General features: G+C 42.0%; 1 protein-coding gene across 3 annotated transcripts; it reads left to right on the plus strand.

Moving 5' to 3' along the window:
* The first annotated feature begins 386 nt into the window (after positions 1–386).
* adisspb (adipose secreted signaling protein b) lies at positions 387–24,334 on the plus strand. 3 transcript variants are annotated; one of them, XR_013788614.1, is made up of 7 exons: positions 387–741; positions 6,843–6,963; positions 17,976–18,154; positions 18,953–19,091; positions 20,918–21,043; positions 23,217–23,693; positions 23,782–24,334. XR_013788614.1 is itself a non-coding variant. In XM_079490765.1 (6 exons), the coding sequence occupies exons 2-6, from the start codon at positions 6,945–6,947 to the stop codon at positions 23,315–23,317; spliced, it is 564 nt and encodes a 187-aa protein (XP_079346891.1). In that variant the 5' UTR covers positions 387–741; positions 6,843–6,944; the 3' UTR covers positions 23,318–24,334. The 3 variants fall into 3 exon arrangements, 1 of the variants encoding a protein (XP_079346891.1); XR_013788615.1 differs by having other exon boundaries at positions 23,217–23,406; positions 23,458–24,334; XM_079490765.1 differs by having other exon boundaries at positions 23,217–24,334.
* Positions 24,335–26,329: the final 1,995 nt, after the last annotated feature.

Consider the following 26,329-nt stretch of genomic DNA (forward strand, 5'->3'; position numbering starts at 1 on the left):
AATCAATCAATCAATCAATCAATCCAAGGACCCCCCCCCCCCCCCCCTCCACCAGAAAATATTCTGTGCCTGCTTGTGAGGGGACCCCATCCAAGATTAGATTTGTGTTGTTAAACTGTTTCAAAAATATTCTAAATTCGTTGTGAGCTATTTCTTGTTCAACAAAATTGTACATTCAGTCGACTTAAATTCGCCTATATGATATTTAGTAGACTAAAACTAGACTAAAACTAAAACATTTCAGATGGCTAAAATAAGACTAAAACTAAATGGAATTGTATTAAAAAACAATTACAAAAAATTGCTGTCCAAATAATCAACACTGGTTTTCATAGACCCTGGTTGCTTATTTCTCACACACAATCTGGCAACTGTCTTCGGCTCATTCAGTTCAACTGAACAGAGAGAAGAGACAGGACACCGGGCCGATCAAATCAACCAATCCGCTCTTTAGGCACATTTAAACAATGTGAAGAAACACCGATAAACGATCATCGATCACATCATATCGACAGATGATTTCAGCACAAGAGGGACTGAGGGAGAAGAGACACGTGATCCAAATGCGGAAATACTAAGTGTGTGTGACAACCTTAGAGTATTGACAACCCTGTTGACAACCCCAACAACAACTCTATTCTGTGCGTGTTTTGCTTTTTGTTTAACAAACACGCACGCGTGCACATACACGCCCGTACACACACGCACGCACGTGGAGGCGATTGGAGCTGCGCAAGAAAGGTAAGCTTCAAAGTTTCATGAATCTGATACATTGTATCCAGTAATATGAGTATGACTATATGACACAATTAACTCAGGGGTTCCCAACCAGTGGTCCAGGGAACATACACCAGTGGTCCTTGAGGAGGGTCCAGAAAGATATGGTCCCCATGCTAAATAATGGAGAGTTGGTATACCTAACCAAGTGGACCCTAGAGGTATAACTCAAAAGAGTTAAAGATCTAATAAGGGTCCATTTGGTTACCAACTCCCCATCATCATTTAGCTGGGGGACCACCTGGAACCCCCTCAAGGACCACTGGTTGAAAATTGAAATACCGTGTAGTTCAATACTTTATTAACAGTTTGCAACTAGTTCAGAGCCAAAGCGCAGTTTACAATAATTGTTCAAAGAAAGATGGTCAAGCTCATAATCTTGTGGTAACATTGTCTATTAATAATTCACAATAGTTTTAATTGTGGAATTTAATAACTCAGTGGTTCTCAAACTGTGGCATCTGAACCCCCAGGGGTACCAAAATGATTGTTGTGAGGTCCACCGTCCCCAGATGATGATTACCAGTAGCTTAATGTGCAACATTGTTTAGTCAGTTGACAGTAAACAAACCGCAATGGAAACAAGCTTTCAAGTGCTTTCTTGGGTTTTAAATACTCTTAGCAGACCTTGTATTGAACTGTACATTACTGTGCTAATAAATAATCAATCAATAATTAGGTTCATCAAGGTTTTATTTTTTTCATAATGGTTAATTAGGCCTGTCACAATTATTACATCATCGCCTGATCACAATTATTTGAGATAATCGCAATTATCTTTGCATAATCGTCAATCGTTTCCATGATGTCAAAAACATTCAAACATTTTTCAAAAATAACAAATAGTAGTTCTACGAACACGTCAATTTGTGACGCTTGTAGATATGCTATTTCCGGTATTTTGATCTCCATATTTATTATTTGTGTGACCTGTAATCGTGACAGCCCTAGAGTTAAAGTTTTGTTTCACATTTTTGGACTTAAAGCTGTAGGAAATACCTGCCATGATTAATATTGTGGGTGCCTGAGTCCCATGGTGGGAGTTCTGGTCTGGTTTTGGTGAATATTAATATATATATAAACTTTTATTTGCAGACACTATAGGTCCAAAATACAAAAACAAGACACAAACAATAAAACATAGAACATAAAACATTAAGTCGTTCCGGTCATTTAATGAGGGTCACTGGGGGCCACGCATTAAAAAGAAATCAATCCACAAAACTAGCGTAATTTGTATTGTTGATCCATTTTCTACCATATACTGTAACACAACTTTTGTTAAACTTTGACCCCTCTGTCACGTGAAACTATGTTTTTGACTTTTTGTCCCGTATCACTACGTATCACTTAAAACATTTACAATACGTTCCTCACTTCATAGATCACTTTCCTCGTGACATGGACGAAGGTCGCACGACAACAGCACACTGTGTTGTTGACCGTTAAGGCACGTTGTTAATATGTCAATGTATTCGCAGGTTAATAATTATGTCTATGTGTTAATAATTATGTTTTTAATGTACAATGAAGAAACATAATAATAATAATGTAGCGTGCTGGAGGCCAGTGGTTTTCAAAGTGGGGTCCCAGGGGATCCTTGAGGGGTTTCCAGGGGGCTCCCGGCAAAATGAGTTTAAAGGGCAAGACCACTTTTTTGAGGTTTTAGTTGTGTAGTTACCTTGCCATGATGTAACTCCAAATGTGGACAATTGCTCCATTGATTAGAAATTAATAATTCAAAATATGCTCCTCGTTGACTTACATTGTACGCTGAAACATCTCCAGTCCGGGTTTTCATCCTAATAAAAATGGCAAAAGAAAAAAAGGCAAAAAAGGAAGTTAAACTTTTTATAAAAACTAAATATTGTCTAAATCAACTGTTAACTGTTAGCTGAAAGAGTGACTTTGAGAGCTGTTTCAGCGTAACATGTAAGTCAATGAGGAGCATATTTTGAATTATCAATTTCTAATCACCGGAGCAATATTGTTTGATTTCACAACCCAAACCTCTACCAAAGTGGTCTTGCACTTTAATATGACAAAATTGTTTCCCCCACTTTAACCCTATACATTGGCTATTCGAAAATAGCAGATATACAAGATCACAACGTGACGTGAGCTTGTAGAAGAATTTGGGATATTTTTGAAACATTTCAACACAAATCTTTAAACATTTAAAGATGGGGGTCCGTGGCCAAATACATAATATGGGTCTGTGGTACATTGAGGCAATGCTTAAGCCATTAAAACTGAGGCAGATCCTACAAATGTCTTCTAAATCATAACAGTTTTCAGATCATCATCATATCATATGTGACCAAATTTGACTGAGGGACTGCCATTGGATTCTTTTAGAATTTTCGTTTTTTCATGTCATATGGAAGCAGGGAACCATAGCTTCAAATTGACATAGGCCTATTGGTTGTTCAGTTTGACCCACCAGTTTTGGAGATATGGCTTATAGAGTAATGTCTTGCAGAAAACAGTTGAGAAAACAGGCTTGAAAGGTTCACTTCTGTGGTCTCTAACATTACACCTAGCTACACGTTTCATTTATTCATAGTATTCGGCCGACGACCCCTATCTTGTTACATGGACCCCCAGAAGCAAAGATTTTAGTTACTTAAAAAACAATAGGCCTATATTTCTTTTTCACAAAGTGGCACTTGTAGATCTGCTATTTTTTTGAATATCCATAGTATAAAATAATAGTTGATGTGGTTAAAATCTAAAATGAACACAGATGGATTGAAGTGGTTACAATCTAAAAGGACTCAGATGGATTGAAATGGTTAAATGTCTAGCAGCCAGACAGTGAGTGAGCTTTGTTAATGTTCCAATCCGTAAGTTTCAAGTCCTCTTTACCTGAGGATTCGAACCACATGGGAGACTCAGACCACGCTTAAACCGCTCGCCCCAAAGACTCAATGAATCCCCACACAGGAGAAATGAAGCTTTTTAGGAGCTTCAGCAGTACTACTGATCCTGGACAACTTGTGGAGGGTTAGAAATTGTGTTGCTTTTGTCGACTAAAACGATGACGAAAAATGTTCGACTACCTTTTGTCATTGAGGAACACTAAATACAAACAAAATCAAAACTATGCTATGATGACTAAAACTAAGACTAACACTAAAACATTTCAGATGACTAAAATATGACTAAAACTAAATGAAGTTTCATTCCAAAGACTCTGACTAAACTAAAATCAAAATTTTGCTGTCAAAATCAACACTAGTTAGAAATGGCATCAAATATATTTCGTCAGCTTCACGTAGTGTTTACTGTAACACATTTGATAAAAGCCTTTTACTTATTAAACCCCCCCTGACTTAGATTCAGTATATCCCTTTTCATGCCTTTTGGTCATTTAATTCTTATTTCCTATTTGAAAATAGCTAATGTACAAGCCCATCTTGTAGCTATAGTGAGCTTGTAGCCGAGCTACAACAAGTGCACGGATCTTGCGCTCTCGAGGTCGCAGTGAGCGTGTAAGATCGGGCTATTAAAAACCAAATAAATGTTGAAGAGAATGATAAGAATGTGTAATATATAAAGGGCTGCTTGTTTGCGAGAGGAATGTGAATAATTGTGTTCACACTGTGAGTGTATTGTTTGTTGGTGCTTTAATTCTGTGCTTTAAATAATGCTTCATTGTTGTGGATTTTCCTCTCCGGCCACTTGAGCCCTTTCTAACAACCGTGACCTCTGTTTCACCTTCACTTCAACTTAAGAGACCTCACTACACAGAATGAATGCAATGATATTTATTGATACGTATACAGTACAGATTAAAGACATGAATGTAGTACTATTTATGAATACAATTATGTTTAACAGATGAGTACAATTATGTTTGATATGATAGAAGACTTGGGCCCCATCGCAGGAGGGGAATCGGATCAGATCAGATCCTGCCTGATGGAAGGCAGGGGTCTCTTTAGAAGCTCCGCCCCCGTAGAGTAGATAGATGGGGCCGCGATTAGAAAATATATGCCATCAACCTCCATAAAAGAAGATTTTGCAGTGAATCTCAACCAGTTTAATTTCAAGGACCCCCAGTTTGACATGCATTAGTCTACAGACCCTCCATTTAATGGCGTTTCTATCTCTGGGACCCCCAATTTATATTGTAAAATCAATGTTAATTTTACTCAGAGTGTACACATTTGTACACTCAGAGTTACAAACCCATCAGGGTCCATTTGGTTCCAAACTATCATTTAGCTGCATGGGGACCCCCTGGAACTCCCTCAAGGACCCCACTTTGGGAACCACAGCTTTTTAAGGATCACAGACATGAGTTAATCCCATCTGATTTGGAGCAGGGCCGAATGGGTTGAATTGTGGGAACCGAGATGGATGACGGTTCGTTCCGTCTTCAACTAACACTTCACCCATGTTCAACCTTAAAGTAGGCCTGCATACATAATCGTCTAATCACAATAATCAGCGATAATCACAATTATTTTCTCATAATCGTTTCCATGTTGAAAAAATGTCGTACTTAAACAAACAAAAAAATATTTTTTTAATTTTTTTTCTGAAAATCGTCATGTTTCTATATCAGTGGTTCTCAATATTTCATGTCAAGGACCCCAGAAATTATATGTAATATGCCGCCGACCCCCATCTGAAAATATGTTGTTCCAGGGACCCTCCAGAAGCAAAGATTTGAGTTAAAAACTGAAACTCTGAAATAATATATATTCAAAGATTTCAGGCACATTTTCACAATTTTTCAAAAATAGCAGACCTACAAGTTCATAGCGTGGCACTCGGTGCCGCGCTATGAGCTTGTAGATCTGCTATTTTTCAATAGCTAAATTATAACAATGTTTAAAACACCAAAAGGGGTTCCCGCCCAAAATGGGTTAAAAAAAATAGCTGATCTACAAGCTTACAATGCGTCACAAAGTGATGCATTGCTCAGTCAATCAAATCATTGCTATGGGGTACACACAAACACACAAAGCTGGGCATAAGAGGGGCTAGCGCCTCTTTGAAGCAGACGGAGGCAGACTTTATAACTTCCGGTTGATTTCCTTTTTATCGGTCACCTAGCAACTAGAGAGCTATTCATAGTATAATAATAATTCAAGCACATTGTTTGTGTGTTTTTTGAACTGCAGTATCATCTCTAAAGGGGGCTAAATACATGTGTGCCTGTCTGGCCTCTCCTAATCTGTGCTCAGTCACTACGCAGTCGAGGAAACACAGCTAAACAAGAGGGGATTATTTATTATGATGATGACAACCCCTCAACCACCACACGCACGCACGCACGCACCCACGCACGAACGCACGCACGCACGCACGCACGCACGCACCCACGCACCCACGCAAACCTGGGAAGCGGCCAGTGCATGTGCTGGGAGCTGACCGGCAGTGGTGGGGAAAAGTACTCAAATGTTTTACTTAAGTAAAAGTATCAATACTGCAATATAGATATACTCTGTCGTTAGTAAAAGTGCAGAATTCAAAATGTACTTAAAGTATCAAAAGTGAAAGTACTCATTTTGCAGAATGTCTCATTTCAAAATTTCAAATTCATATATATCTATCCTCTGAGATGTAGTGGAGTAGAAGTACTGGGAATTGGAAATACTCAAGTAAAGTACAAATACCTCAAAATTGTACTTAAGTAAGTGTACTTAGTTACTTTACACCATTGCTGACCGGTACAACCACAGCACACTAGTCTGGTTCCTGGGATGACATCATCATCATTGTCTCTTTTGGTTCTCAAGCCGAAAAGTGTTATTAGGCCACCGCTGCCCTTTCACTCCTTATAAGGGATTCCTCTAGAAGTACACCATACTTTATTTGTTTTAATTTATTTAAACCACCACACATCACTTGTCATTTACTTGTTCCATATTCAACATTTAATGTTATTGCATTACAACGTGAGGTGAAATGAATGTGGTTAAGTGTGTATGTGGCTTCTATAAATATATTGAACTAATAAAGTATTGAGAACAGCTTTCCAAAACTAATATTTTATACAAGAGTTATGAAATGAATGCAAACAAGTGAGTCTGTCTTCTTTCTGTTTTCAGGGTGTTCGGTGGCAGGCTTTCTGAGATGACAGGACTGTGACCGTGTCCGTCCGTCTGTGTGTCCGTGTGTCTGTCCGTGTGTCCTGGACGTGTGTCCCTGACATGGCCACTGCAAAGAAGAGTGAGTAGTAATAATGATGAATAAAATATCTGTAATTTATATTTAGAAACATTCTACATCTGACCTCAAACCCTCCATACAGTATATGGAGCTGACCTTTTCTGACATTCCAACATATATGGGAATTCCGTGACCTGTATTTTCAGTGCAACCTTGTCCTCAGCTTGCCCTAAAGGGCGAAGTCGCTTCTCGCCCTCGGGGCGCCTTACTGGTATTACTAGTAGAAGTATTAGGCATGCGTGGGGCGGAGCATTCTCACATTCTATACAGCAGGACTTAAAGTTCTCAGTCCTGGGGACGGATTTCAGTCCTGAAGATTTCATAGGGGTCATTTAATGAGATCAGTGCAGGCTTTAAGCCCTGTATGTACAGCCTGAACTCTGTAGCGTGCTGGTCTAATCATTATCACTACTTTTCCAACAACCGCAAACTACTTTTCTTTTGTGGATAAAGCATAGTTTTAGGAGGGGCGTTGCAAAGTTTGCTTAGCTGACTCAGCCCTGTTCGAGTTGCAACCCGATATGGTAAATGGTAAATGGTAAATGGTGCATTTATATAGCGCCTTTATCCAAGGCGCTTTACATAGATTGTGCATTACATTCACCCATTCACACACACATTCATACACCGATTGCGGCGGAAGCCATGCAAGGTACCAACCAGCACATCGGGAGCAATTTGGGGTTCAGTGTCTTGCCCAAGGACACTTCGACATGTAGACAGGAGGAGCCGGGATTCGAACCACCGACCCATGGATCATTGGACGACCTGCTCTACCTCTTGAGCCACAGTCGCCCCAGAATAGTAAATCTTCGTCCCGCAAGAAGGGAAAGTCGCGAGGAGGCCATCTCCATTTACTGGTACTGAGACGCCGGCACCTTTTCCACGCTCGCGAATGTTACACATGACTAGAGGCGACGCAGTTCCGCATGCGTCACAGAAGGGGACATTCGGTATAGGTCAACCGTCAATCAGAGGCAGCTTGTCAAAAGTCTGTTGCTGTATATTTGTACTTGCACCTGTACTATAACATCTTCCTCATGAGCGCCACCTGGCTACTGCACAAAGAGGTTGAGGGAAGCAGTGGTGTGCTGGTGGATTACAGGTTGGACGGGAACCTGTTTAACATTGGGAGGCTGCAGGCTGCTACTAGTCAAAACTGTCAACATAGTGGAGTTCAAGGTTCAAGGTTTCTTTATTTTGTCTCCCAAGGGAGAAATTTGTCTTGGGCCTCAAGGACCCGCCCTGCAGCATACAGATACAGATACAATACAATACAATACAAAACGCTACACAATACCCAACCCAAGAACATCACCTCATAACCTTCGACCCCTACCCTGTCTGCCCTCTGCAAGGACTCTGTTAAAGGAGCATTCAGTGATTTGGGTGATTTGGAAAAAAACCCGGTCCACCCGGTAACAAGATGTGCACATGCACACGCTCTACATTGGGGGAAGTACAACAGACCAACAGCACGCCCCACTCGATCATGATTGGAGGAAGGCCCCACTCATCCTGATTGGATGAAGGTTTTGCCACCCGCCACCAAAACTGAAACTAGGGTTTTTTTACCCCAGGGGATCACTGGGGACAGGGAGGAACTCCTTATATGGTCAGCACACTCTATAGTAGGGAGGATTATCCAGAAAAAAAGAAAAAACAAGTGATATTTGAATTAAGTCAAATCACTGAATATACCTTTTAAGGAGTGTGACAGAGGGACAAAGGACCTGCTTGCTGCCTGCTTGTACTGTATTATATTTGCACGCATGGACCTCGTACAGTATGCAGATGACTGTGCCTTTGTGGCACATACATCAGAAGCATTGCAGGCAACATTAACAGCTGCTGTGAAGGCCTATAGCAGACTGCGTCTCACTGTGAGCACTGCGAAGACTGAAGTACTCTTGTCAGTGGAACTCTCCTCCTCCAACTCGACCACTATCACCTGTCTTTAAAATCTACAGCAAGCCTCTAGCAGTAGCCCAAACTTCAAGTATCTTGGAAGCATCCTTTACGAGAACTGCAGCGCCATGGAGAATGACGTTCAAAACCGTATACGGTCTGCCTCAGCCTCCTTTGGTAGACTGCTTAAGGCCTCTCTCAGACCTTTACTGCATTGCTGTATGCTTGTTGGATGAATGTTGTGTAGGGTCATGCCCGCCCCAATGCATTTCCAATGGGAGTCACATGGTTTGACACAACATTTGTGTTGTATGAGGGGGAGGGGCGCAGTCGAAACACAGCCGAAAGCCATACAACAGCTTGTAGTCCAAAATGTGGACTACAAACCATGTGACTCTCATTGGAAATGCATTGGGGCGGCCATGACACTACACAACATTCATCCAACAAGCATACAGCAATGCAGTAAAGGTCTGAGTGAGGCCTAAGGCTGAGCTCACACCTTTCATGCAATTCTCTGCTCGTTGGATGCTCGTTGGGTAGTGTCATGGCCGCCCAATGTATTACCAATGGGAGTCACGTGCTTTGACCCAACATTGTGTTGTATGAGGGGGAGGGGGGGCAGTCAACACACAGCCGAAAGCCATACAACCATATATCTATGCATACAACAGCTTGTAGGCGCAACATCCACCCAACGTCCACCCAACACAGAGGGTGGGGTTAACCACCAACCAATAGGAGAGAAGGGCTGTTTTGTATCCCAATGGGCGGAGTTTAGTTGTAGTCTCCTGAGCCCCGCAGAAAAGTCCGACTGGAGAGTGACAGAGCTTTTGAGAAATGATGATGTCACCGCTTATTAGCGCATATCATTTTTACTATAATTAGGTGAGAAATGCAGCTTGTGCCTGCATGGAAACTACACAGATATCTATCCAAGTGTTCATGTTTATATATCACTGTTAACAAGTTAACAACTTTAAAACGTATTATGTTGCATCAACTGCAGTGAGCAAAGGCTCTGCTCTGCTGCATCCAATAATAAATATATCAGCCTACTAGTCCAGTGCGGACTATTTCATTTGCATTGGTGCCGAGTGCTAAGCACAACCGATTGTTTTAATTCAAAGTGGTATATATTCTGTGAAATGTTTATCGTCATTCCGTGTATCTACAAGCTCCAAGTGTTGCGTCCACATGCAGCGCGTTCCAAGCAGAGGTCCTCAAGTATATGTAAAACACTGCCAGTCCTCAGCGCAATGGCCCGTTGCGCAAAAAAGTTGAGATTTTACTTGTGTGATATTCAGATAATCTTCAACCGATTGTTATAATTCGAAGTGGTATATATTCTGTGAAGTTTATATTTTCATTGGGTGTACAAGTCATGTTTTTAATATGCCTTTATCAAATGATATAGAGAGATGGGTAGTGCCCAAGTCCTGTTAGCCATGCAGCCTATATGATCTGTGGTGCAGGCCTATACACTCTCTCAATTAGGGATTTTCCCAGAGGTTAATTTCACTGATGTGTACAACCTTTATTCAAATAGTTTAATTTGTATTGGAGTGCGAAGCTTGAACAATAGGTTCATTGCGGACCGCTACGGATAAACTGTGGATATTAACCTACCAATAAGCACCCAGGCCAAATGCCATTGCGCAGTAGCCTACACCAACAAGTCTATGCGTGGTGTGTGCATAGCCGCATGTGAAACTATATCGTGCTGTATTTTGCTCTCCATTTCATGGTCATGGTCATGCGAGGAGAGAGAGAGAGAGAGAGAGAGAGGTGTGAATGGAATCGCATCGTGCGTATATGGCACATCTCTCTCATGTTTAGGTAATTAAGGGCGCACCATTGAATGCATGTCACTGTGCCTACATGCTGACAATGTGCGCGCGTGAACTTGTATTAGCCAGCCTACACATTATAACGTGACATTTATTATACAGCTCGAAAATATAGCCACTCTACAAGCTCACAACTTGTTACTTCTATAGGTCTGACTCTGCTATTAATTTATGTGCAGGACTTGTCAAGTCGCCAGAGCAATGGTAAAGTGTCTATCATTTTTAAATTGAGAAAAGTCGAGAGTCGGGATTTTGCACATAGTGTGACATGCTGACAGACAATGAAAGAAACATGTTCCACTTCCACTCACAATTTAGGTGGCTTTTAAAATGCGGTACTTATTCCTTCATTAAAAAATATGATTGGCACCTCATAAGTGTAAATATAAAAGCAAGTATAATATAGCCTACAATTGAAACCTGCTACTGCAGTGATTTTATCCTGTGTTCAATGCGTTTCTGCGTTTGGGTGTGGACATGATGATGATGATGAAATGACGCACGGCTGTCTCCAGTCATTTCAACAATCAGTACCAGATTTAAAGGCACTGATTCTGTGTGTTGGCTTGTTCAGAAGAGGATGACTCTTTCGAAGAAAGTTTGATTCATTTAGCAAGCCAGTGCCCCATTCTGTATGTAAAAAGCCATCCGTTTTATTATGACAGTGTACAACTCCACATATCGCCGTATTGGTCACCAAAAACTACACGCAGATAAACGTGGGTCTGTTGTTTTCCGCATTCCGCTCTAGCGCACCGCCCACTTCCCGCAAAACCTTGTGGGAAATGGATGCATCTAGGGAGGGACGGCCATGACACTACCCAACAGGCATCCAACGAGCATCCAACGAGCAGAGAATTGCATGAAAGGTGTGAGCTCAGCCTAAGAGTGTATATGAACAAAGACCTAAGCATACACACCAAGGCAGCATTCTACCAAGCCATCTGCGTCTCCACACTCCTCTACGGCTGTGAAGCTTGGACCCTGTATCGCCGCCACATCCAACAGCTGGAGAACTTCCACATGAAATGTCTCCAGCGCATCCTTGGGTTGACCTGGCAGCACACCCAGCTGGAAAGCTCTGCCTCAGAACGGCCTTTATGGAGGCAGCTTTGCCATACTGGACTTCAGCGTTTTTGAAGAGGAGTGAGGTGAGGGAGAAGAAACGCCAGAAGAGAAAGATGATCACTGCAGCCAAGGCCACAACTAAGGCCTCACTCAGACCTTTACTGCATTGCTGTATGCTTGTTGGATGAATGTTGTGTAGTGTCATGGCCGCCCCAATGCATTTCCAATGGAAGTCACATGGTTTGTAGTCCAGATTTTGGACTACAAGCTGTTGTATGGCTTTTGGCTGTGTTTCGACTGCGCCCCTCCCCCTCATACAACACAAATGTTGTGTCAAACCATGTGACTCCCATTGGAAAGGCATTGGGGCGGCCATGACACTACACAACATTCATCCAACAAGCATACAGCAATGCAGTAAAGGTCTGAGTGAGGCCTAATACTGACTTCACATGCCCTCACTGCAATAAACCATGTGGCGCTCGGATTGGACTTCACAGTCCCCTCAAAACTCACCAGAAGAAGACGTAGAAGTCATCATCGCATACGATGGACTACCATAAGCAAGCTGTATTATGTATACAGTGCATGCTTCATAGCCACTCGGGTCAAGCCAGGCCTGGCCATGTGTGTATGACCTGCGTGTCGCATGACATAAAGAGCCTTCTATGTCCCTCCCCTCCCCCACACACCCCTCTCTCCACACACCCCTCTGCTCCCACACCCCTCCCCCACGTCATCTCATTTGTACCATTCTCCAGTTAGTTTAGCAGCACCATCTTCCACACGATGATGATGATGATGTAACATCATGTGAACTCATTACTCTGACCCAGATCTGCAAGGATGTGTAATCTAATCTCTCATTTCATCATCTCACTCTCCGCTCGCCCCAGGTTTGGACGGAGCCGGAGTGTAATGTATGTCTGAGACAATTTACAATGTAGGCATTTATCAGACGCTCTTAATCAGGCGATTTACAGTAAGCAAGAACAACACATGGTAATTCATCAACCTATCATATAGAACCTATCATCAGTCTAACGGTAGGATATCAACAATGAGTATACACCAGTGATGGGAAAAGTACTCAATTGTTTTACTTAAGTAAAAGTATCAATACTGCAATGTAGAACTACTCCCTTACGAGTAAAAGTCCGGAATTCAAAATGTACTTGAGTATCAAAATGTACTTAAAGTGCCAAAAGTAGAAAGTACTCAGCTGTGCTGCGCATAATGTCCCATTTCAAGTTTTCAAATGTATAAATCTTTTGAAAGCAGCAGATCTACAAGCTCACAATGCGTCAGATCGCGATCTTGTAGATTGGCTATTTTCAAATGGCCAAAATGTATGTATGGCTGAAGTGGCTAATGTATGTTTTGTAATAATAATCAAAGTAACTAGTAACTAAGTTTTCAAATAAATGTAGTGGAGTAAAAGTACAATATTTGCCTCTGAGATGTAATGGAGTAGGACATTGAAAATAATCAAATTGTACTCAAGTACAGTACTTAAAGGGGAATACCACTCATTTTCGACATTTTACTATGTCATTAATATACATTAGAGGTGTTGTGTGGAAATAATACAAAAGTCCATCTGTTCTGTTTCCTAGAAAAATCATTAACAAAAAAATCATTAACATGGTGAAACACATCTTGATGACATCATCAAGATGTGATTCACCATGTTAATATTTTTTTTCAGACCTCCAGTTCTATAGGAAACACAGAATGAGGGGACTTTTTTATTATTTCCACACAACAGCTCTAAGGTATATTAATGACATAGTAAAATGTTGAAAATGAGTGGAATGCCCCTTTAAGTAAATACATGTACTTAGTTACTTTACACCACTGACAAATTGTGACTCTTCACACTCCACTTTAGCATGCTGAATGCAGCTTTTGCCGTAGCCTCGACGACCTTCCAGGTTTATGCAAAGGTTAAAATGTAATCTAGATTTCATGTTATGTGTAGACGGATCATGATGCCAGGTTCATTTGTTGACCCGGCATCCTGTAGTGCAGGGGTTGGCAACCTTTTTGACATGAAGTGCCGTGTTTGTATTTTCTTGATAGTCAGTGTGCCATGTCAACATTACCGGTATGTTGAATTATGACACCACATAAAAATCCAACAGATGTTGATTGTCCATGAATATAACATTTATTTCTTCTTCTTCTGGACTATTTTCTTTAACATCAGGACATTGTAATGATCATTAGAAGTAATGCACCCATCTCCCAGACTCCGTCCCCAGTCACAGTTCAGAATGTAGAATTGTGTGCAGGATTTGCATGTATTTGAGAGAGCTTAATTGTCTCCACCAGGCCGAAGGCATGGGTATGTTTTGCACTCCGTCCGTCCGTGTGTGTGTGTGCGTGTGTGTCCGTCCGTCCGTCCGTCCGTCCGTTACCAGCTAATCTCCGGCACCGTTAACCCAGTCGATGCCAAATTTTGTTACCGAAACATCAGCTCTGGGACACAAACACACAATTGCCGCGGCCATTTTGAAGATGCGCGCGCATCCACTTCCATTCTAAGCCCTGCATCGAAAGCCCTGTAACTCAGAAACGACATTGAGGGGCAGTTTCTGGGCCAGACAAGCGTTTTCAACGGCCTGTAGCAGGCGCTGTGATACTCGCGGTCGGCTTTATCCACCATCGACCGAGAGAACAACAACCAGTGAAGACACCACACACAGCAGTTTGTCACAGGAACATGCTATTACGGATATTTGGCTCTTCAAAGTAAGTGTTACGCGCGATAAAACCCTGGCAGTACGCGATCGAGGGATTCATTAATGCTAGCGGTAAATGGGTTTTAAAATTAAAAGGAAAAATCCTCACTTGTACCTCACTGTGCCAATGTTGTCACACGTGCCTAAGGTTGCCCCTGCTGTTTCCCAAACAGTGGGTCGGGAGTCAGGACTCATTTGTGGGATTTGTGTTTCCTACATTTGGTGTTTTGGTTACATTTCAAACAACACAGCTAAACCTTTCATGAATTAATAACAATATCCAATGATTTTTTATCAGTAATGTCATGAAGAAATGGGAGAAAAATCGAAGTAATTCCATAAATTAGAACAAATCTAAGCGATGCGTGGGCTTATTTTCACTAGTTTGGATCCCAGGCAAACATCTAATCTCTCTTTTGGGTCATATATGGGCTAAAAGGTTTGGGAACCGGATGGGGCATTGATCTCCAACTTCCATCGTTACCGACTCGGTGCTCTACAGCCGGGCACCGGTCTAGTATTATATAATGTTTAGTCTGATTGCCTCGTGATTTCCTTGCTTACTGTAAATCGCTCTGGATTAAGAGCGTCTGATAGCTGTGTAATTAATTATAAATAATATGTTATGTAGCATAATGGCCCATACGCAGTAAGTCACATCTCCTTTTAACTAAATGAAATAATGTGGACCATCTATAAAACAGACAAGTATATGCTGCTTTGAAGAAAGATACTTGAATAAAGAACACATACGATTGCTTTACAAACGGCAGCGTGTACTGGATATAAATGCCCAGTTGCATCATGTCCATGTTTAAAATGTTATGGATAAATAAAATATATGTTCTCTGTTGGGTGGAAACATCATATGTCCAAAACTGTTGTGGATGTGCTACTTTTGATGTTTTCGTGTGATGCTGTAGTACAGTGGCTTTTTTCAACCCTTTTCATATCAAGGTCCATTATTTATTTCTCATTTGAGCCACAGACCAACACTGACATTTAGCCCCTCAGACCCAAAACTCAGGAATATTTTGTCGTTGGATAAGATTTTGTCCACAATTCCATGCTGTGTTGATGTTGGTACCATTAAGAGAGATAGCAGGCAAACGTTGATCAAAATAACAATTCTTCTAAATTCTCTAAATGTGTACAGACTTCTTGTAAATTAACTGATGCAGACCAATTTGACCAATGAATTCACTTTTGAGAGCGTAAAGTTGCATTTTTCGCTCTCAAGAGTTAAATATCTATATGGGTCCATTTGGTTACCAACTCTCCATCATTTAGCTGGGGACCACCTGGAACCTCCTCAAGCACCACTGGTTGAAAACCACTGCTGTAGTGTGATCAAATAGGACGTTAACCCATTTTGACCTGAGATCAGATTCTAAAAATGTCTTCTACATCCTGACAGTTTCCTGAAAAAGCTATGTTTCTATGTCCGTTGTTCATCGATTTTTCAAAAATAGCAGACCTACAAGCTCGTAGCGCGCCACTCGGTGGCGCGATATGAGCTTGTAGATCTGCTATTTTTCAATAGCTAAAGCATAACATAATGCTAACACCAAAAGGGGTTCCCGCCCAAATGGGTTAATCTACAAACAAAATAATATAGAGGTTTCTGCCCTACAGTAACGGTATAAAACTAATATTGGGTTTACAGTAGCAGTTTTCATGGCTAAATGTCATGATAAATACAGTATATAAAACTCATTTTATTTCATGGTTAAGAATTGAGATCATGATTTTTTAGGTCATTCGTTTCAATGAAAATATTTCTTACAATAAACAAACAAAAACCTAAGAGTAACCAACTAAAATGAATTGTACAGCCAACTAGTGCTGCACCATTCCTCACCATTCTTCACAAAATGAGAGCTCATAGTTGTCTGAATCTAGATCGTGATCTTATTTCAATTAATTGGATTAATTGGTGGATTGCAAGTGAACTGCATTTCTTCGCACGCACTCACGCACGCACGCACGCACGCACACACATACAGCACAATCAGTGTCCAATCAGAAAGTAGGCCTACAGAACAAGTAGCAGCTCTTTAATGACCTCTATTATTAGAGAGAGAGAGAGTGTGTGTGTGTGGTCTGTGTGTGGTCTGCGTGTCTGACTGTGTGTGTGTGTGTGTGTGTGTGTGTGTGCTCGCGCGCGCTACGTGCTTGTGTGTTTGTTCACAGATACAATCTTTACTTCAAATACATCACACACACACACACACACACACACACACACACACACACTTGTATTACTAAACTTGTGAGGACATTTTAAGATTTCACGAGTGGAGTGGCAGTAGGGACGGGGGCGGGGCTTTACACCAACACCACTTTACCATGCAGCTTTCGCCGTATCCTGGACGACCTTCCAGGTTTATGCGAAGGTTAAAAAAATGTAATCTAGATGGCATGTTATTTTGTAGACGCCAGATGCCAGGTTCATTTGTTGACCCGGCATCCTGTAGTGCAGTGGTTCCCAAAGTGGGGTCCGGGGACCCCCAGGGGTCACTGAGGGAGTTTAGGCAAGGGGCCAGTGAGGCTATTCAACGTTGAAGCTCTGGGCCCTAGTGGTATGAGGAAGGACTGCAGGCGGACCCGTGGATTCATGACGAGGAAACCCCGTGCAGCTGGGCTTTAACACGTAGGACCATCACTCCCCGGAGGAGGTACTTCCGGGTGCTTCAAAACGCCACTGAGCAACTCCATCGAAATGAATAGCTTGGGGGCGGGGCTAGTGCTCCAGTTCGGTCTCTATCCTTTATATACTCTATGAGTTTAGGTTTATTTATTTAGCACGTAGTACAAAATATAGACAATACATATCAAAGAACAAAAATACAATGCAAGGAAAGGAAGAAGCCAGCTGGCTTATTTGGAATCCTTTCCTGTATGGAAGAGGTCATTGATTTAAAACCGATTAAAAGTTCAATTAAGAACACTACAAAGGTCTACAAGTTTGGCAAAGGGGGGCAGCTGTGCAATAAAGAAATAAAAAACACAGACTGCACAAAAAAGGGAAATAAACAATACAAACGACAAACACACAAAATAAAATATAACACATCAAAGTAAATCATGTAATCTACAGAGAGGAAGAAATAAGATATTTCTTTAGATGTTTTTTGAATATTGGCAAGGATAATGAGGATTTAAGTGAAGCATCTAGGGAATTCCATAGATGAGGGCCTCTAAATTTGATGAAAGATTGATGTTTGGAAGTGCGACAAAAAGGTAATTCAAAATCATCTCTTTGACTTGTGGGGTAGGAGTGAATGTCAGAAGTAACACGGAAAAAATGTAAAGTTCCAGGAGGTCCCCAGCTAAATGATAGTTAGGAACCAAATGGACCCATATGGGTCTGTAACTCAGAGAGTCTACAAATGGAACCAAATGTTTATTAAATTATTATTGCGCGCGCATCTGTCCTCAGGTTCGGCAAAGACGGGGGGTGTTCGTTTCTCAGAGGAGGCCGCTGTCCCCGCCCCCTCCGGCAGTAGCCACGCCCCCTCCTGCAGTAGCCCCACCGCCTCCCACGTTCACTTCGATGAGAAGCTTCACGACTCGATCGTCATGGTGACGCCCGATGGCGACGGAAACTTCCTGGTCAAGGTGAGTTCTTTAGTCTGTGCCAAACTCGAGAAATCTCGAGTTTAGATATTTAACCCTCCGGTTGTAATCACGTGAACACGAGAAATGAACACGAGAGTATTGATCCAGAATTAATTAAGCTTAAATGTACCGCCAGTCGCTTCCTGGTTGCTTCCCCCAGGCAACGTTGTGACGTCATTGAAATGCCAAAACTCTGCGCACATACATGCAAGCGCGATCTTCAGTTTTTCACGGAATTGAGGCTCAGATGAGGTAATATGAGGTGAGGGACGATGTTAGGAGCTCAATAAAAAAAATATGGCGACCTGAGGCTAGAGAAGGGGACTCGAAAATGGCCGATTACTATTTCCGGTTCACAGGGTCTTCTTCACAGCCTTTTTCGTGCATTCTGTTGGCACTGGAGTCAATGGTGACATGGAATCTCGTTGACCGCCACAAACGTGTTTTTTCATGCAATCCCATGGCGCCAATAACGCCTTTTCAGGGCTTTTCATGAATTCATAATCTTCTCGCCAATATTTACCGTAAAGCAGTGCTCCCCGTCACCAGGCGACGCTCAGCTCGCTGCATTTTCCCTGGGAGCGGCCATCTTTAGAGGCGTTTTTCTCTTAATTGAGGCTCAAATTGAGGTGGATTGAACAACGCGCCGATGTTCGGGGCTCAATACTAAATCAATACTAAGTGAGAGCTATATATTTCTTCTTTATAAATAATCTCTCTCTCTCTTTCTCTCTCTCTCTCTCTCTCTCTCTCTCTCTCTCTCTCTCTCTCTGTGTCTCGGTGTCTCTCTCCCATCAGGTGGGCTTCTTAAAGACACAGCACAGATACGAGATAGTGTTCGTTCTGCCAGAGGTTCCGTCTCTGGGTAAAGACGTGTGTCCCGCTCCGGTTCCGAGCCCCCACCTCCGGATCACCAACATCTGCCCCGCCCCGGAGGGTAAGACAACCCCCAGCCTCACGGTGGCGCTATAACACCAGCATCTGTCCCCTCCAAGCCGCCCCAAGACCGGCTGGGCAACGTTGAAGCCAGCGACGGTAGTGGTCAAAACTGGTACCGCAGGCGGGCCAGGGCCCAGGTTAAATTCATGAATGAATTTTCGTGAGACGTAGAGGTTCCACGAGAACAGCGCGAGGGGTATACTCTCATAGGAGCCAACCAATCGTATCGACGCTCGAGCGGTACTATCCGGGAGACTTTGTCAGTCTTCCGGGTCCTTCAAAACGCCACTGAGCAACTTCCGTTGAAATGAATAGCGGTGCTGGCACTCCTCATCCGCTCTCTGGATATATTATAACTAGGCATGTAACGATTCACTCAACTCATGATACGATTCGTATCACGATACGATTTTTCACGATATTTTAAACAAAAAATATTTTCCCGAGAAATGACCATTCCCCCCCGAGCTTTTTTTGCAAAAGAAGTAGCATTACTTTTGACAGTGCAGAAACATAATTTCACTTGGTTCTGTGGTATTTCTTCCATGGCCTAGTGTGGATGTGTGTGCAATGTTTCACAGCAGTTGTGTTGGGATTTGAGGCATTGTGTACAAAACCGGCCACTCGTGCAAACTTTGGAATCCAATCTTAGCCAATCAGGATGGAATATGAACAATCTACCGATGTGTGTGATGTTTGGACGAAATCTGTAGGAGTAATATAAAGAAAATGTGTTTAGCAAAAATCTCCCTCCCGGTGGCGCTTTAACAGGCCCATGTGATCCCCATGCCCCCTGGTGGCGCTATAACAGGCCCATTCCTGACTCCCATGCCTTCAGGCTTGAGGAGACAAACATAGCTTATTGTGTAAAAAAAGAACATTGACCCACGGCCTTTGCACCAGAAGATCACACCACCGTGACGTTTAGATGACCCCTCTGGGCCAGTTTAAGTTTATTAGAACACATTGTTGCATAACAGCATGAGTTATTATGTTTTGTATTGCCCTTCAGTTCAAGAGGACCGCTCTATAAGAACAAACTAAAAACTAAAAAAACAAATAGTCAACCATCAAAACACAAAAATTAAGAGGTTTCTATTAGTTTTGGTAAAGCTTGTATGCTCTTCTCGGGAGGAACGACATCTGGTGCCTTTTTTGGCCCTGTGGGGTTTATAAGGTTAATCTCACCTCATTTAACAAGTAGAAAAAGTGTATGAGTAGTGTGTGGGTCTCTCTCTCTCTCTCTCGCCTTTGTGCATGACTCACAGGTTGACTGGTGCAACAGACCAGTCACATTAGTATTTAACAGATGAATAAATAAACGTACTAATGCAACACAACAGACCACCAGTCACATTTTTATTTAAAATATTAATAAATCCATCCATCCATCCATCCATCTTCAACCGCTTATCCGTAGTCAGGTCGTGGGGGCAACAGCTCCACCAGAGAGCTCCAGACTTCCCTCTCCAGAGCAACATTAGTTAACTTCCTCCTGGAGGATCCCGAGGCCTTCCACGGCCAGTGAGTCGATGTAATCCCTCCATCTCATCCTGCCCAGGGGTCTCCTCCCAGTGGGACGGATGAACACATAAACGTACTAATGCCACACAACAGATCAGTCACATTTGTAATTTAAAATATGAATATATACGAAACGTACCAATGTAACACAACAGACCAGTCACATTTGGGTGCAATTATAATATTGAATCTGCTCTGATTTCATATCAGTTTTATCAGTTAATTTGAGAATGTCATTTTCCTTCTTACTGACAAAAGATGTCTCTCTCTCTCTCTCTCTCTCTCTCTCTCTCTCTCCAGGAGGTCATAAGGTTACGTGTGACTTCCTGGCCCAACAGGAAGGAGTTCTGTGCGAGGAGGCGCTGCTCCTCAGCGAGACCGACGACGAGGTCAGCGTCAGGGTCAAAGTTCACGCCCGGGTCATGGGTGAGATGACTCATATTATTATTATTATTATCGAGTCATGGGTGACTATAACTGTCGTCGCCTAGGCGCCGAAGGGGGGTCATTTGGGTCTGAATGTCCGCACTATTAGGGAATGACTAGTCTATTTATTTATCCCAACTGGCGCTGGTGGTCTAATCTCTATACCACCGTTCCCCATCTCGAATATTGTCCGCCCACTTTTACGTCCTGACGGCACCACTGGGGGGGTTAGGGGGTTGACAATTTTAAGACTTTTAAGACCTTTTCCAATCCAATCAACTTTATTTATTAAGCACATTTAAAACAACAAAGTGTTGTACACAAAAAATACTAAAATACCAAGGGGCGAAAACAACAATACATAAAACAGGGCAGTGGAAACAGCAACTCTTCTCAGCATGTTCGAACGCCAGGGAGTACAAGTCAGTTTTCAGCCGTGATTTAAACACAGGCAAGGTTTGAGAAGCCTTAATCATTTCAGTGTGTGTGAGCGCTACAATGGAAAATGACCTATCCCCCCGGGATTTCAGCTTTGAGTTGGGGATCTTAAGAAGTGTCTGGTCAGTCGACCTCAGGACCCTTGTCGATTCTTTGGGAGCTATAAGTTCCGATATGTACATTGGTGCCAAAACCCATTTACAGACTTAAAAACAAACAGACTTAAACTGGATCCTGTAGCGAAACGGTGGTTAGTAAAAACAGAGAGATGTGTTTGGGTGAGCACTGGGTGAGTCGCTTACCACCGCGGCTCAGTGACGTCACGTCATGTTGCAGTTTTAGTAAAAATAAAGAGATGTGTTTGGGTGAGCGGTGAGTCTCTTACCACCGCGGCTCAGTGACGTCATGTCGTTTTTGTAAAAACAGAGAGATGTGTTTGGGTGAGCAGTGAGTCTCTTGCCACCACGGCTCAGTGACATCATGTTGTAGTTTTAGTAAAAACAGAGAGATGTGTTTGGGTGAGCGGTGAGTCTCTTACCGCCGCGGCTCAGTGACGTCATGTCTGAATAGGCCTTAAACGTTTGATATTTAGTCGACTAAGACTAGACTAATGGTGTGTTTGCTGTCAAAATGTACACTGGGTCAAACAAAGGTGTTTATATATTGGTCAAAATGTGGCATGTGGACTCCCTGCTGTTCTATTGATTAGTGCTCAGAAAGTGTTGTTTTCATCTCAGCTGAAATTCATCATGCTTTTTTTTTAAATTTAACAGCTGTTGGGTTTTCAGTCAATGCTACTGCTTGTTTATACACTCCCTGCCAAACGCAACAGGCCATTACTGCCACCTGCTGGCCACACGTGCAACTATATGCTGCATTCACCTTACAACAAATGTTAAAACTAATGAAATAGCAAAACTAGAATTAAAATGAGATCATCTCATTTCAATGAGTATATCTCATTGAGATGAGATATACTTTATTATCCCCGAAGGGAAATTGATGCGATACAGCAGCATAATGTGGTAGGAAAAACAAAATAATTAAATAAAAAACAATTCGATTTAGTTAAAGATAGAATAAGCGATATTTCTAGCCGGTTAAAACAAAAAGTTGTTTTGTTAAAATGTATATTATAATAGTAATCATTGCTATAGAGTGTTTGTTCAGCAACAGTGTTAAATAGCTCTATATTGTGACAGTAATCATTGCTATAGAGTTTGTTCAGTAACAGTGTTAAATAGCTCTATATTGTGACAGTAATCATTGCTATAGACTAGAGTTTGTTGTTCAGTAGCAGTAGTCTCCCTGTCTCTCCAACTCCTTGTTAAAACATAAAATACATTTTCAGCTTTTTATTTTGCTTGTTCTGGCAGTGAATTAGAGCCTGCTGTTTGTATAAGCAGATGGAGGGTTTGTGGGTGTGTGTGTGTGTGCGTGTGTTCGTGCGTGCGTGCGTGCGTGCGTGCGTGCGTGCGTGTGGGCGGTGAACATCTGTGATGGATCATCAGAATGTTAATCTCCTTCCTTACTAGGGACGATGTGAAAATTACACGATTACTGTGGCAAAAATATGTGTGATTAATTATATTTGCTATATGTATGTTGTTGATTATTATAAATGTACAAACACTCACCTTCTCTCTGTCTGTCTGTCTGTCTGTCTGTCTGTCTGTCTGTCTGTCTGTCTGTCTGTCTGTCTGTCTGTCTGTCTGTCTGTCTGTCCATCCTATAGATCGTCATCATGGAACTCCCATGTTGTTAGAGGGAGTTCGTTGCATCGGTGTGGAACTCGAGTACGACTCTGAGCAGAGCGACTGGCAAGGGTTCGACTAGCAGGCCACACCCACCAACACCCCGCCCACCGTCTGCCCGACAGCCACTCTGACCAAACGCACTGCCCCGCCCACCGTCTGTCCGACAGACAAACAGACTCTGACCAAACAACCTGCCCCGCCCACCGTCTGTCTGACAGCCAATCAGACTCTGTGAGAACGTTGGCCCTGATGAAGACCAACGCAATGGTCACATGACTACATCAACTCCTGGTCACATGACCGTTAAAAGTTACATCAGTGCTTCTCAAATGGTTTTCATTTGAAGGACCCCAAGTTCCATATGAATTAGACCCCCCAGAACTCTCTGAGAGTGTGCAGGAAGGAACCAAATGGACCCGTAAGGGTCATTTGTACATTATCAGAGTTACAGACCCGTAAGAGTCCATTTGGTTCCATTTGTACATTCTTGCTTACAGACCCGTAAGAGTCCATTTGGTTCCATTTGTACATTCTTGCTTACAGACCCATAAGGGTCCATTTGGTTCCATTTGTAGGCTACACGCTCAGAGTTACAGACCCATAAGGGTCCATTTGATTCCATTTGTACAGTCATTTGGTTCCATGTGTACACTCTCAGAGTTACAGACCCATAATGGTCAATTTGGTTCCATCTGTTCACTCAGTTACAGACCCATAAGGGTCCATTTGGTTCCATCTGTACACTCAGAGTTACAGACTCATAAGGGTCCATTTGGTTCCATCTGTTCACTCAGAATTACATACCCTTAAGGATCCATTTGGTTCCATCTGTTCACTCAGAATTACATACCCTTAAGGGTCCATTTGGTTCCATCTGTTCACTCAGAGTTACAGACACATAAGAGTCCATTTGGTTCCTGACTGTCGATCGTTTTGCTTGTAAAATCATCGCAGATGCAGTCTTTAATTACTTCTCTGTTTTCTTCCTGGTTTTCTTCACTGCCTTGGTTCTTGTTTTGAAACGTCTTAAATGGAGTTTTATTGGCATGAGAAAAACTGGGACTTAATTGAATGAATAAAGTGTTATTTTAACAAATGGGTGTGTGAATGGAGTATGTGAATACTTTACAGCTGTGGTTCCAAGATTGTTCCAGATGTCAAGGACCCCCAAATTGACACTAAGGACCCCCAAAAGAGAAGAATGTTATGGTTCTAGCCGTTTAATTTCAAGGACCCCTCAGTTTGACATGCATTAGTCTACAGACCCCCATTTAATTGCATTTCTATCTCTGGGACCCCCTCAGAGTTACAGACCCAGTGTCCATTTGGTTCCATTTGTTCACTCTCAGAGTTACAGACCCATAAGGGTCCATTTGGTTCCAAACTATCATTTAGCTGGGGACCCCCTGGAACTTCCTCAAGGGGTCCCCGGACCCCACTTTGGGAACCACGTGCTTTACAGTCTGTATTATAGGGATGCACCAATAGAGGGTATAAGTGCGTGACATCATCATCATACCCAGAAAGTTATGCAGGAACGCAACACAATACTTTATAGGTCATAAATGTTAACAGCACTGATGTTAAAAGAATAACACAAAAAATTCCTGGGGACTTGTTTCCATTGTTTCATCAACATAGCATAACAAATAAAATAACACAATAATGCATGTTGTCAACAAAATTAATATTAATACACTGTAAAGAGAAAATGGAAAAACAACAACAGTGAAATGACACCTCCTTTCTGGGAATTTACATTAACCCCCCCTTGTGGTCTCCTGATGGATGTTTTATACATTTACCTCCCCTTTTTGTCATTTTCTTTTCCCTTTCCTAGGCCAGTTTGAAAGAAACCAGTGTTAGTTTATATATCATGTAATGCAGCGTTTGGAAACGGAACAGTTCTACATGTCATGTTGCATCATGTTTGGCCAGAAGATGGTAGCAAAGTCAACCTTTTGATGATAGCAGTCTTAAATGTGTGTGTGTGTGTGTGTGTGTGTGTGTGTGTGTGTGTGTGTGTGTGTGTGTGTGTGTGTGTGTGTGTGTGTGTGTGTGTGTGTGTGTGTGTGTGTGTGTGTGTGTGTGTGTGTGTGTGTGTGTGTGTGTGTGTGTGTGTGTGTGTGTGTGTGTGTGTGTGTGTGTGTGTGTGTCCAACCAGTGTACTTCAGCAGTTTAGAGCTGGGGTCTTCATAGAAACATAACTGTCATGGTATCTCAGTCATGGCGGAACTTCAACCTGGGGCCTGTTCCACGTAACTTGGATTAACTAATCCAGGATTTAGGCCAAAACCAGGCTTTTTAAATCCTGGTCTTTACAGCCTGGTTTATTCTGTTCCACTAAAGCCAAGCGAGGCTTAGAATGGGCGGATTTATTGAGCCAGGATCATAAAGCCTGGCTGAATGCAGAGCCTGGCTTTTTGTTTCTAGACCCATTCGGTGGAACACAGATTTACTGATCCTTCTTCTTCATGGGGTATTATGGCAGTTTGCATCATTAATAGTTGCATTACTGCCCCCTTCTGTATATCTCAGTATCATTACTATTCAAGACTTACTGATACAAGGACTTAAGCTTCTAAAATAAATACTGCTGCTGTAATTAAAGAGAGAACATACTCTCAACAGTGGATAGACTGAATGATTAACTACCCCAAAAATATAGTTTACATTTTACCACTACTATTAACTTAAAACAGAATTCTTAATATTGTAAGCATAATGATATTGTCGCATTGTGATATTTGGCCATAACTCCCTCCTCTGAGGGAGCTACCTTTGGGGAAGGGGGTTGTTGTCCAGACAGGGGCCAGACTGGTGAACTGTGGGTCATGGGTTCAATAGTGGGTGAAACGTTACAATGGTAATATGTTGTAAAACAATGAGTAATGGTAATATTTAGTGGTTTTCACTTTTACAAAAAAAATATATAATATAATATAATATAATATAATATAATAATATAATATAATATAATATAATATAATATAATAATTCTTCTTAACCGTGCACTTGCACGACAGCAAACCTATTCTGGGGAACATTCACCAAAAGCAGCTGATCTACAAGCTCACAAGCTGTCATGATG

The sequence above is a fragment of the Electrona antarctica genome (assembly GCF_951216825.1).
Source record: "Electrona antarctica genome assembly, chromosome: 21".
NCBI classification, from domain to species: Eukaryota; Metazoa; Chordata; class Actinopteri; order Myctophiformes; family Myctophidae; genus Electrona; species Electrona antarctica.